At 36.1% G+C, this 13,400-nt stretch overlaps 1 protein-coding gene across 1 annotated transcript in view; it reads right to left on the bottom strand.

Moving 5' to 3' along the window:
* LOC110831335 (uncharacterized) overlaps nucleotides 1–10,289 on the bottom strand; it is a 29,553-nt gene extending 19,264 nt beyond the window's left edge. The window contains exon 1 of the mRNA XM_022067222.2: nucleotides 10,090–10,289. Within this exon, the coding sequence (XP_021922914.1) occupies nucleotides 10,090–10,106 (17 nt within the window). The 5' untranslated portion in view covers nucleotides 10,107–10,289. The remainder of the gene's footprint in view (nucleotides 1–10,089) is intronic.
* Nucleotides 10,290–13,400: the final 3,111 nt, after the last annotated feature.

Genomic DNA, 13,400 nt, shown 5'->3' with positions numbered 1-13,400 from the left:
TCTTCAGGACGGCCCCGGAAAGCTTGCCTGGGTGGTACTGGAAAAAGGCCAATTCCTCCTTGTCCACTCGTATACAGATATCAGAATGAAATATTTACTCTTCCAGTGCTCGCACGGTTCTCCCAATCCGGGAAGTATATTCTCCTTGTCAACAGTCAATCTGACTATCTCATTTTCACACAATTGAATGATAAATATTAGAACGTTGCGTCAAACGCCATCCCAATGAAACATCGCTATCCATCCCCGTTGTAAACCATCTCATATTCGTTTGTATATAAAACTGTTAAATTTCGAGAAGTGAATGTCTGAAGCATGGTTTTCCTTTTGAGACTCACCTTGAAAGCGAGTGAAACTTTATAATGTGTTTCATATCTACTTACATTGCTGCACTTTAGTATTCCAATGACCTACAGACACGAAATCGATCATGCACTGAATGGAGATTTATATTCGCTACATGACTTTCAGTGTGTTTTAAATTATAAAGAGCGACTGAGAAAGTTACAATGATCATGTATGAAATATTATAAAACGTTTACTTTCCTGTATAATTTTACGTCCTTCTACAAACCTATTACTTTATGATGACCTCTGCCCAGAGTGAGAAGGGAGGGATACTAACATTGAAAGTACTATAGTGTGTGAAAGCAATACGTTTAGTTGGAATAACGGTAGCTGAAGGAGAGGTACAAAACCTACCAGCTATAAATCTGTTCAGAAACATTGTCCCATAATCATTGTTTGCCTTGTAAGGTGGAAATGTAACAATCGATGTTTACATGTTTGTTGGTTCCACTCTCTTACGCAGGTAACTTGTAGTGACCCACAAACCCACCGAATGAATGATGAATTCAACCAAGTTTCCTGAAAAACCGAAGCTCTACAGCCACCATAAAATAAAAGGAATGCAACAATATGTAAACAAATATATATGTCGGAATTTGCGTCTCAAAGGATTTGCGGTTAGTTAATTTAAAATTTAATTGAATCTAAAGTTATTGAATGACTCTATTTCAGCTACAGGGATTACATAATGTCGGAAGTGAGGGTTGGAGTAGGTAAGGGTTTAGAAAGAGACCATCTTGTATTGTCAAGGTAATATCGTGGTATCTGAATACGCTGAGGAAATTCATGAAATATCTCGATACACATAACTGGTATCCCGACTGATATGAGACTGAGGTTCTCATGCCTTTAGGCGTCATTATATAAAATATTTGACGTTGCAATAGAAAGATAAGAGGGTGGGACATGCAGCAGAGAGCGTGAACATGCATACAAAATTAAGGATTGAAAACATCAAAGTAAGAAACTATACACAGCTAAAATATAAAATTAAAATGTATTTTCCATAAATAGGACTTGGATGTGTCAACTGGACTTAATTAGCTCAGGACAGGATACATTGGTGGGATTTTTATAAAAATGGTGGAAAAATCACTATTTTTACAAGGACAACAATGTGTGCCATGATTATAGCTTATCTTGTTTCTTAGTTAGAACCAAGACTTGATTTTGTGTAATTGGAAATTTTGAAAATTTTGTTATAATTCTGTTGTATAACGGAAACTCTTCAGTTATTACTTTTAAATTACCAAACTGTACACGCAACTGCCATTTTGTACGGATGCATCTTACATAGAATGACTTTATTTGTTTCTCTGTACATCGATCCCTGCATTATGATTAGTTGTTTACTGTTAGCATAGTACGAACACCAAAGCACATTTGTATTCAACGCTGCCATTTTGTTTGAAAAAAGTTTTCGCTCCTGCAGACGAGCAGAATTCAAAATAATAACAACCGGTATTTCTCTCTGATACCTACAAGACATTTTATGTCTGAGTCATGATGTTGGTATTTCATCGGAATTTTATCTACAGTTGGCGTATCTTCTGATCGGACCAATGTCTGACATAATTATTTACAAAAGTGATACATCAATGTCATCATGAGCTTGATGTGAGCAAAATTTAAACAAAAAGTAGCCGTTTAAAAGAAGATTATAGAATAAGTTCTCAAATTAGGCTTTAAATACAAATTTAAGAGATAAAGTACGTGTTGAAAAGAGTCTAATTTCAATTGCTTCGTGCAGTTAACTTATGTAAGATATTTGTCGACAAATGAGAGAGCATATTTGTTTCTTAATTACATTATTTTGCTACGGGGCTTAGCTGCTTTATACGTATAAACTTTGTTGATAATATAACGACCATAAAATACAAACGTTTTTAAGTTAGCTAGAAACTGTTTGTGACTTACTTATGTCAGAGTTTCTGTAGACAGAAGAAACATAATATTGACTAGCTACTTGAACACTTGAATAAAATAAGAAATACATGTAACATTTTGATTGGAATGTATGAAGGGAAAAAGTTTTTGAGAACTAGTCGCAAATCGAAGAACCGTACGTAAGAGATATAAAGAAACTATTTTCTGAAAATGGTAATCGATTTAACTGCCCCTTAAAAGACTCAGATGTAGAGATTTGTGAACAAGGCGATGAACCTTCGATTTCCAGATCAGCAAAAAATGTTCAAACAGGTTCACTGCTATCAGCTGACAAGGAGCAGTCTGCAACCAATAAGACATCATCATCAAAAAGTAAACCGTAGATCAATTTTACATTTTTAGATCTGATATGGCCTATCTTGATATCTGCACGCTCTCAACAATCAGATTGACTTGTTATTGTATTTCAGGAAATGACTCTGATTATTCACACACAAAGTTTTAAGTCACTTTAGTTTGAAGCCGAGTGTCTCTTTCCTTGCATACACAGCCTTTTAAAAGAAACAGGCTGCGGTGTAAGACCTTGAGAGTTACAGACATGCTGATTAAGGACAGACTGTCTGTTAAGAGAGATACTTCCACCTGAATTTGTTCGCAAAATCACAGTACAAGTACACTTTAAGCCTTTACAGCACGGTGATATCTGCATACACTATACCACATGCTTTAACATTCGCTAACTGTAAAAGAAATCTAAAGGTTTGCGGCGTTGGTATATTATTAAAATATAAAACTTCTTGGACATTATCCGTAGTCTTAATTTAATAAAAATACGACGTTTCCGGGAACTGTTTCTGTCTTCAGCTAATACATGCTCTGTCGAGCCATATCTCCGGAGATAGGGACTAGCTGTATCGGTTGAGTCCAGTAGAGTACGTTTTGCCTGAAGAAGAAGACAATTCAGTCTCCGAAACGTGATTTTATTTAATTAGGACGAAGGATAATGCCAAAGAAGTTCACTATTTTAATTCACTAATCATGCTCTTGCTCACAGAGTTTACTTATTACTGCCAGGATTAAGAATGCATGGAACTTCACCTCCACATCCCCATACGTTTTCATGGTTTGGTGCTTAGGCACAGGAACAACTCACTACGGTACTTTCAAATGCAAGTTGATGAAAGAAACTACGACGTGTATCTGTGTGTCTTTATTTACATATATAAATATATATTTCTATGTTGGCTATGCATGGACATACACAATAGAAGCAAATATATGTGACTTTTAGTGCTAAACACTCCTGCTTAGTAGCTATATGAGCAGGTCCCAGTTATTATCTTCTCTCACAGACCTTGTGTACTTACGAGGTTTTTGTAGCATTTGTCAATTTTTCCAGGAAAAAAGCCGGAATAATGTCTTAAAGTAGACCGTGACTCCTTCCTTCCTAATTCTTCTTAATTAATCAAATATATATAGCCAAGGTCTGCATTCACGTAGGCACTTTAAGTTACTTTGAAAGTCCTTATACAGTGAGACGGAAATAATACGCGTTTAATCAGAGTTGGTGGTAATGAGCTTTCTGATCCAACTTGCGTTCTATTCATGTACATCACAGGTAATTATGAATTCCCACCAAGGCTAGACGCAGTCTTAACTGTACAGATAAGCAACGTTCTCGCGTGTAACTCCGTTACTAACGGCTCAGAACAAAACAAATACCACAGTATTCTGCATTTATTATTATCTCAAGGCCTCTCGTCTTCGTGGTGTTGAAAGTAAGGTTGAATGATGCTTCTGCTCACACAAAACACTGTTTTCTGTTTGGCGCATTGAGCAGGTTAGTAAAACGGTTTTTCTTTAATCATATCTTGAGGTTTCAAGTTCGAATCTTGACTAAGGTATTGGCTATCCTGGCTGTGATTTCATGGTTTTACCCAGTGATTCATACTAAATGCCGAAAAAGTAATTTTAAGTAAGCCACAACAACACATTTAGAGAATCTGAATATATAATTATTCATGATCATCTTCCCATCTCATTTGACCCTATAAACTCATACAATTGGAACAGTGTTGTTATAAGCCGAATAATCTTTCAAGTTATGCCCCAAAATGTTAAGAGCTCCTAGATTCGTATTGCGAATTTTATCAAGAGTCCAATAAAATAAATGGAAAAGGCATGTTAAATTTCAACGATCAATGATTTATTTCATATTATCACCCTTTTCTTTCTTTCTATTATTATCTTTTTATAGCTGTGTCTCATTCCCTTCTATTTGCTAATTATTTACTTTACATTGCCAAATACATTTCGACTTCATTAAGCCATTATCAGCGGCTATGTATTTATATATCTGGTTCAATATATAAAATAAAGGATTATATTAAATCGTAAAAATCTTACATTCATTTTTAAATAATTGAAAACACAAACATTAAAATTTAGATCAAGTGTTTGGGTTAAGAATGAAACATTTAAGCACACCTTACTTATTTGCAGTCACCATAAACCATGGATAATAGCTGCTGCACTTTGTATTGACTGTGCGCTTATCGTATATTACGTGTTACTGTCACTTTTATTGTTGCAGAAATCATGTCTCTCACATTTTGCGTCATCTTTGGCCCCCCAAAATTTCTGCCAGTTGTGCTACACTTATGCTACGTGTTATCATCACTTGTAAATGCCATCACATTTTCTTCTTGCAAATTTGGTCTTTAATTTTTTTTTTTTGTGTAGTGGTTTCATCATTGTGGGATACTGTCTTGTTCTCATTACACTAATGTGGTGTAGTTTAGTGTAATGTAGTGTGGTGTAGTGTGGTGTAGTGTAGTGTAGTGTAATGATAATAAGACAATAACCTACATCACAGAAGCCACTACACATTTAACTCCACCATCAACGTTCTTTTAAAAGCTGCCTAATCGTAGCAGAACTTCTAATACAGAACATTCTGCCATTTACTGAGAAAACAACTAAAATATTAAACTGGGTTGTATGTAATTCGGATTCACTGTAACTTCTTGGTTTACAAAAGTAATATGTTGCTTTAAAGTTGTTAGTCAAGCGAAAAATTTTAAAAAATAATGTGTCTCCCATTTATGAAAATACAATAATTATATATACGGTGACCTGGGATAATGAACGTACATAATAAACAATATGAAAGGAAAGTAAATATGTAGTCCGCATAAATTTAATTTTTTATAATGAACAGTAATTAGTTTAAAACTAACAATACTAATTAAGATTAGCATTTAGTACACATTTAATGAAGGAAGAACAAATTACAATAGGAAATTAAACCGTGTTACTGGAAGTTGGATAGGAATGTCTTCATTTTAGCGTATTTTCTCCTACGTTGGCCTACACGTCAGTGAAAAAGAAATATTCACTTTTGAAACGTGTTGACAAAAAGTTCTTTAATGAGTTGTTTGTAAAACGAAGAGATTCAGTGTAGTAGCTACCATCCACAATTACATTTCTTTCAGTCTGCAGTCTGACTGAAACTTGTACAGATAGGATGAGCCTGTCTAACCATAATTGGACAGAGAAATAAAGTAGGTCTACATGACTTTCCTCAGTTCCTTGCATGAGAATGGAGACAGCATGGGCCACACTGTCGGTGTGAACGTGGTTGAAAGAAAGAAAATCATTGCCAGGAATAGAACCCAAACCATTCAGCCAGCACTTCATGATTCCGTTGTTTCGGTTTCTGAATGATTGGATGGGGCATTTCAGTAGTCCACGACGGCTTCATTTCGCATGCATTCCACCTCTGTAATAATTCTGCCACCTTATTCGGCAATAAATAACCTCTGCAATTGGGAAGAGTCGTTAAATAACCCATGAATCACAGGAACTGAATATCGGAATTTTTTTCATAGCTGCTGCAGTTATAATGTGTCAAATCGTTATTTGGGACGTAGTCCATCTGCTACATTATAAATCCATAAAATTACGGTTCGAGTGCTGGATTCCGGACCTGGCCTCAACCAGAGGGCCCAACAGATAGGCTTTTTGTCCCCTTTCCCTTATTTACCTGGTGACGAAAGCAGAGGTAAGAAGAGCGTCGTATGATAGGGTATGCATAATTGTGAATGATGACCGGAACTGACGTGGGTAGAAGTGGCCGTGGCCTGTTTCAAATGGCTATTTCAGCATGTTCCTTAAAGAACTGAGGGGAGACAAAAATCTGCAGCTGGGAGAGTGTTTTTTTGATTCGAAGCAGAAGTTCTAACCATTGAAGAGCGACGACCGATAAAATTACTTATGTTTCACTGAAATGATTTTAACTGGTTATAAAGTAAAAGCTAATTAGCATTTTAAACAAACGGAAGTATCTGTATCTTCCACTCAGATCAGCAGCTGACCTGTATGTTTTCATCAAGTAGCCTACAAAAAGAGGTTTCGTCCCGGAAGACAAAAGTCTATTATCGACTAAAGTAGGCCGGAAACCGTCCGTTAGCAAGACAGAATTTCGATCAGCATTCAAGGATTAGAAAAATAGCAATTGAAGTTCTACATCATAATACAACAACCACCTTAATTTTTAGCTTGAGTGGAACTTTTACTTCACATGACTGCATTAAAACATTTTATATACTCACCTATTTCCATAGGTAATGAGAAATTTAAAAAAAAGTCTCGGACAAGTTTTGTTGCCTGTATCGAGGCTAATATTTTACATTAATATAAAAGGCCTGTTGAAAGTATGGGGAACGATTTCTTTCCTGTATTCCTTCATCTTCTTCACTCCTTTATCACGTATTTATTTTTCATCTGTGTTATTTCAACGTTTTCGTCATCTATATTAGAAGCGTAATTTTAAAGGCTGTCTAATAGTATCGGAAATTAAAATAGAATTTCTGCCATCTAGCATCATTACATTACCATCCGTGCTACGCCAACATTTTTCTGCTAAGTCCACGCCATTCAAATATCTCTTCTCTGACAGCAATCAGACGACACACCCACAAATACCAAAATGGATTGTGTATACTACAGATTAGCACAACTTAGTGATATGGCATGTTGCTTTAGAAATAAAGTATTGTTGTGAATCGCGATGATGTAGGTTATGCAACAGTTTTAGTGTTCTTTTCCAAATATGTTGTTAATTAACCTCCCCTCCAAAAAGTCTTATAACAATACCGTATAATTCAGTGCCTATAAAAATCCTGAATTGTTCAGTTTACAGATTTTTATATATGAGAAGAATAAGGCCTTTTCTGTGGAAGAGAAAAACAGAACCTTTGCCGATTATTGTGCCTATGAGAAAGTTACTTCTGTGTTGTACAGAGTTTGGTAACTAAGGATCTTGGTTCTTGAGGTTAACGTCTGAATTTTGTCTGAAATTGTTTCATTGCTACCGTGTTATTTCGTTTGTATTGGCACAACGAAACCTTCAACATGCAATTTGAGCTAAATGGCAGAATAAGTGAGAAATACTTCCTGTTTTAAATTATCTACCCGGATCTAGCAGAATAGTTTGTTGTAAAGTACAAAACATGACATATTACACTTCACTACAAGCTGTTACAAAGGAGATCCATTAAGGACAATATTAAAATTATTGCCTGTGTAAATTTGCGACATAAAGGATTAAAATAGAGGAGAAATGGGTATTATACGAGGGCTAACAATTATATAAACGGACTGATGTTTTTGTGTAGCAGCTGACAAAACTGGCGCGTGTTCGATTACGTGGCTGTGTGATTCAGCAGATATATATCAGTTATTACTGTTCAGTTTATTTTGTGATTGCATTGCTGTACTTGTTTTGTTGGTGTATTGCTTTTCTTTGTAAAACTTAGGAGTAAAGAAATATGCTTAGTACATTCAGTAAGATTTACGAAAGAACCTGACAGATTGGAAGATAGCGGTTTACAATGAGACTTTAGCTTTCCAATATGATACAGACAAAACGTCGAGGTCTCTAATAAAAAAAAAGTCGACTTCTCAAAACCAAGAAAAGATAGAATGTCAGAAATCAAGTAACAAAAGAATGCAGAACTCCTGTTATGACGTCTGGTAACTGAAGTATCTCACTTTATGGAGAAGAATCCTTCTTGAGCAGCTGATAGCATCTCAGCTAGCTAAGAAATTCGTTGTAAAATATGGAACACGATAGTTTATTAGCGTATACACAGGACCCCGCCAACAATTCATATTTTGAGCCAGATGAATCTATTCCACATCCTGCCACTCTATTTTCTTAAGATTCGTTTTAATATTGTACTCCCATCGTATATGCATTGGTCACCCGAGCGCTCTCTCTCTCTCTCTCTCTCTTCAGGATTCCCTGCCAAAATTTTATAAGCACTTCTCATCTCCACCATTCGTGCTACTTTCCCAGCCCAACTCATCCTTCCTGATTTGATTACGGTTATCAAAGACATTATCTAGCATATAATTAATTTGTTCCTCCAACACAGTTTAAGCAATATTCTGCTTTCAGCTTCTGGAAATTGTGCTGTAGTGCATTAAAATAATATACTAAATCTGTGAAAGTAAATTGGGTTTGAATTATGGCAGTGGCCTTTTCACACAGCAGTTTCGATTGAGATCATTGGCCGAAGGACATGAAACATGTACCGTACTAGCCTGATTTGTCCGCATGTGACGTTATGTTTCCGAAACTAGAATAAATTCCTCAAAAGACCTTATTTTTGATCAGAGAATGCATTCAGAGCTACATGACTGCATTTCCGAAAGGAGACCAAAAATTATTTTCAGAATTGTTTTTAGTCATGGTGGAAATGTTGAAATCTCTATAAGGCCTGAAGTGAACCCGTTCATGGAGACCGCCCTTATTAAGCATCATATATGCGTTATAAGTTACAGGTTCTTTTAGAACTAATCTAAGGCTCATGATGGTAAGTAATACTTGGCAGGTTTGTAATATTTCAACAAGCTCCTTACTGGTATCTTTTGTAATAATGAAAGTGAAAATCTTCTAGCTCGAATTATCGGACAAAGGAATAGTCGGTGAAATAGTTACTACTGCCTTGTCTCCTATTTTACTGCGTTCAACAAAACGATTAAAGCACAGTTTTGAACAAATCCTATCAATTCGATAGATTTTTCAGTTTATTTAATTACCCGAGTAAATTGCAGATGTGAACGAACTTCATGGACCAGAGTCCTTTTTCATAAAATGAGAGTCGCTGAGCTGCTCTTGATATCCCCAAACTTTATGGAACACAAAGGAACATTAGGCGGTCGTCTTCACAAGAACTCGCAGCCATTGAACTCTGTTCTGAACCATTTTAATCCAGTTCACACGCTCACAACCTTTTCTGTATTTTAGTTCATATTCTCCAAAAATGTTTCCACAGCGGCCCCTGGGGCCCTAGCTTCTTAATAAATAGCACCGAAGCCTCTATCTTCGAGGTTAACTGGCCAAAGTGCGAAGCGAATATCTCATTTCCACCTAGCACCACGATTAAAAATGCATGGAGATATAACTCCACGCCCTTACACCTCTCCTTTATGTGGCGCTTAAGAACAAGAACGACTTTTCCTGTCACTTTCAGAGACGAATAATTGAATCCTTCGTAAGTGAGTCAAACGAGGAGAATGTTTTCATCTTTTCAAAAGTAATTACAGAAACTTTCATAACTACGGTTAATAGAGATCACTTTCATCTCGAAGCCTTACACTACTTCTGTGTCCAGTAGCTTAAGAGCCTACCTGGAATTAATTTTACTATTGAGCTTTGTATAACAAATGCAGAAAAGATAACACCTTTTAATAATTTCACGTTGATCGCCATAAATACTTCAGTTCCAAAACAGGTTTTTCTTACATTGTCTACGATGATTATCAATAAGAAAACAATCACCATACCTTAATGATCCCATCATGTTTAATAGCAGTCAAGTTCTGTATTTGAAGTAAAGCCCTTGTCTTCTTTCAAAAAGCACTAATGATCCATGCAAACAAAACACACACCAAGCACACACCACCCTAACTACAGCTAAAGTGAGAGTGGTCGATGCTGATGGTCACCCCACTCACTGCACACGCTCTGTTCTTTGAGAGGCGGGCGGGTACGTACGACTTGTTTTATATGGCGCCGCCTCGCTGACCCACATCACAGATTCAACTCTCTTCTGGCTGGGTCTGCTCAGTTTTCACTCCACCCCCATGACACAAGCTACAGCCTTTCAGGTCCTGTAGATAATACCGTGTTTCTTATTTTATTTAACGACATTTTCTCAACTGTTAAATTATATTTTATAAAATGAGAAAAGTACGTGAATGATTAATTGGAAAGAATGTGAAAGGAAGATTCAGTGGCCTACTTGTTTCATAGTAGAATCACAGCATTTGACTTTATTGACTAGAAGAAAATTACGAAAATTCTAAGTTACGGTAACCAAACTCTGGTCTAGAAATCAGGAATGGCACATTATGAATACGAAGAAGGTTTTGTGATTACTCAATCTTAATTTTACTCATTATTATTAATATTACTACTTATTTTGTTATTCTCTTTTCAATTTTGTAATTTTTGCTTGTGAAAGCGATTGCCTACTATACGTTGCTTGTTGACGTTAACCACTATACTAAACTTATTATTATTATTAGTAGTAGTAGTAGTAGTAGTAGTAGAAGTAGTAGTAGTACGTGCAGGTCAAAGATACCGTTGAATAACTCCAGAATTTTGGACAAAAATAGTTAATTTAGGATGACGTGGTGATCTTAATGCTGGGGTAGAACAGGAGCTAACTACCTTCTACTGCGATGTTACGTCATAATGTAAAGATATTATAAAACAATTAATGTAGACACGTTTCATAGAAACTGGAGTAGTTTCATCGCAACTCTAGTATAATTAAAGTGCAAATTTTGTCTCCTGTAAAGCATAAGGACACTTGCGTGCGGTTTCTTTTTAGCGCACACAAATTTTCAATCACTTTTGGTTCAAAGTTATTATTAATTAATAATTTATCTTTTCGTTTAATACGGCGACATACTCTCATTACAATAACGCTAATTTAATCTTAATTTTTTCTGTATTGAACTGGTAATTGCCAACAGGAGGTCATTATGACCTTCGATTGTGCCTGCGAGTCTTTCATGTAAACGTATAAATGAAGTCTGAAAACAACATCTTTATAATTTCATAAAACTTAGAATTTTGAAATAACAATCGTTCTAGATTATTATTCTGTTGTTTTACAGCAGTGAGCTTTTTAGTTGATGTAATAAAATTCAATGTAGCACGATTTTGGCCATGGGTTGTGAGAATGGACGGCGGGTGAAACTGGCTCAGAATTGTGTTCAGTGGCGGGCTTTGCTGTCAGCCATGTTGAATCACTACCGGCGACTGAGATAACTTTTATGTCACGTTACTGCAGAAGTATATAAGTTATGTGTATTCTTGAGCTGCTTGGAGACAATCTTCATTCATTTTACATAATTACAGTTAGAGTCACGTACAGTTCTCTGAACTCATTATATTCGGCAGTGTCTCAATACAAAGCAAGTCTTATTGATTTAATATGTGCACGGTGTGAGTACAGATTGTTGTCTTCTGGGTTGCGACATTTAGTCTTGTGAGTGTACAAGATATGTTCTGAGGAACATCTGCTTTCTCCATATTCATGGTTGTCCTCCCGAAGTATTGGTGACTGTACACACCCAAAAGACTGTACTAGGCAACAAACCGGAAGATCGCAATCTGGGCTTTTCTTGAAGATTCACACAGCAAACGTAGACGCCGACTGCTGGAATTTTACAATGAACTTTGTTTTTGAAGAGAATCAACAACATTCTGGTAGGTTATATATAGCCTACTTCATAGCCTAGAGAAACATTTTAAATCGTGACTTGTAGGATTAATATATTGCATGATGATCCCAGTACCCCCGCAATCATGCTGCCAATGGGCGGGACCACTCATTGACAGCATGGCTGTTTCCCCAGTTTTCTTCGTATTGCGTGATCGACAGATCTTTCTATTCTTTGGCTCATTGTGGTAAGGTAGTATTTTTAGTAGGAAGTCTTACTGTTGCTACAGCAGGCACACATTCGAAGTAGGTGCCTTGAAATGCAAAGAATACACGCAACGTACTCTCGTCATAATGGAGAACCATCTTCAGTTTTAAACACAAGACTTGCATTGGCTGTGTTCCAAACTCAGGTTTTACAGATACATCTTTTGTTCCTGTGTATGAATTCAAAACACTTTCACCTTTGTATACGTAACGTGTAGCCTGTACAAACATTCTGCGGTTTCTTTGTACCGTTACCTGAACTTCAAAATGCATTCTGACGACAGAAGAGTCACTTCATATTTTTCAAAATAAAATATAATGTTACTGGTGATGCAAAAATAACTGACATTTAGATTTAATTCGCCGTTTTTCCTTTGTTAATGAAATGTGGATGAGTATTTGCTTCCGTTGTTCAGAGACCCTCTCAATAAATGATACGTACGCCACTTCGTTGCGAGAGGCCCGTAATAGAGACGCGTCTAGCCATCCGCTGTGTGTCGGAAACGTGAGAACAAACTTCGATTAAATTTGATATTCTACATAGTATATTTCTGGACAAATTTGGTATTGGGATTCATGCAATGTAAAGGTTATTTTTGGCTCATACATATCAAAGCTTATTTAATATACACAACCAGTAACAAATTAATTGAAATTTATTCAGTTTAACTTGGAGATAGACACATGTACCCGACCTCCAATAACTGTCCTTCACCTCGTGCGTGCATTTCAGTGTTTGTTGCTATTATTTTCACTAGTTAACTTCAACACTTGTTGAACATTGCTTATCAGCAGTTACTGTACTTTTCAAATCTGAAGACTGTCTCTTCTGCCCAGCACCATGTTAATAACTCGTCACTTATAGAGTGAGTATTATCGAATTATAAACGATGAATCGGAAAGAATATGGAAGGGTATGGTCATGCCTATTGGAAACTCGACTGTAGCTTGGGATGAGACAGAGTCCATCAAATGCATCTACTAATTGTTTATTTAATGACAATTTTAAATTCACAGGTTATATTATGTAAAATTATGAGATTGTGAATTTTTAACTGGAATGGCTATGAAAGAAAGCTGTTAAGGCCTATTTAAGATAATATTCTGGAATTTACCTGGAAGAACCTAAGAAAATCAGAAAGAACTTTAGTAATG

This window comes from Zootermopsis nevadensis, unplaced genomic scaffold, assembly GCF_977971745.1.
Source record: "Zootermopsis nevadensis isolate Lab colony 2312 unplaced genomic scaffold, Znev_1.0 Znev_ptg000020l, whole genome shotgun sequence".
Lineage (NCBI taxonomy): Eukaryota > Metazoa > Arthropoda > Insecta > Blattodea > Termopsidae > Zootermopsis > Zootermopsis nevadensis.
Note: the sequence above shows the minus strand (reverse complement) of the source record. Positions and strands in the feature narration are given on the sequence as shown.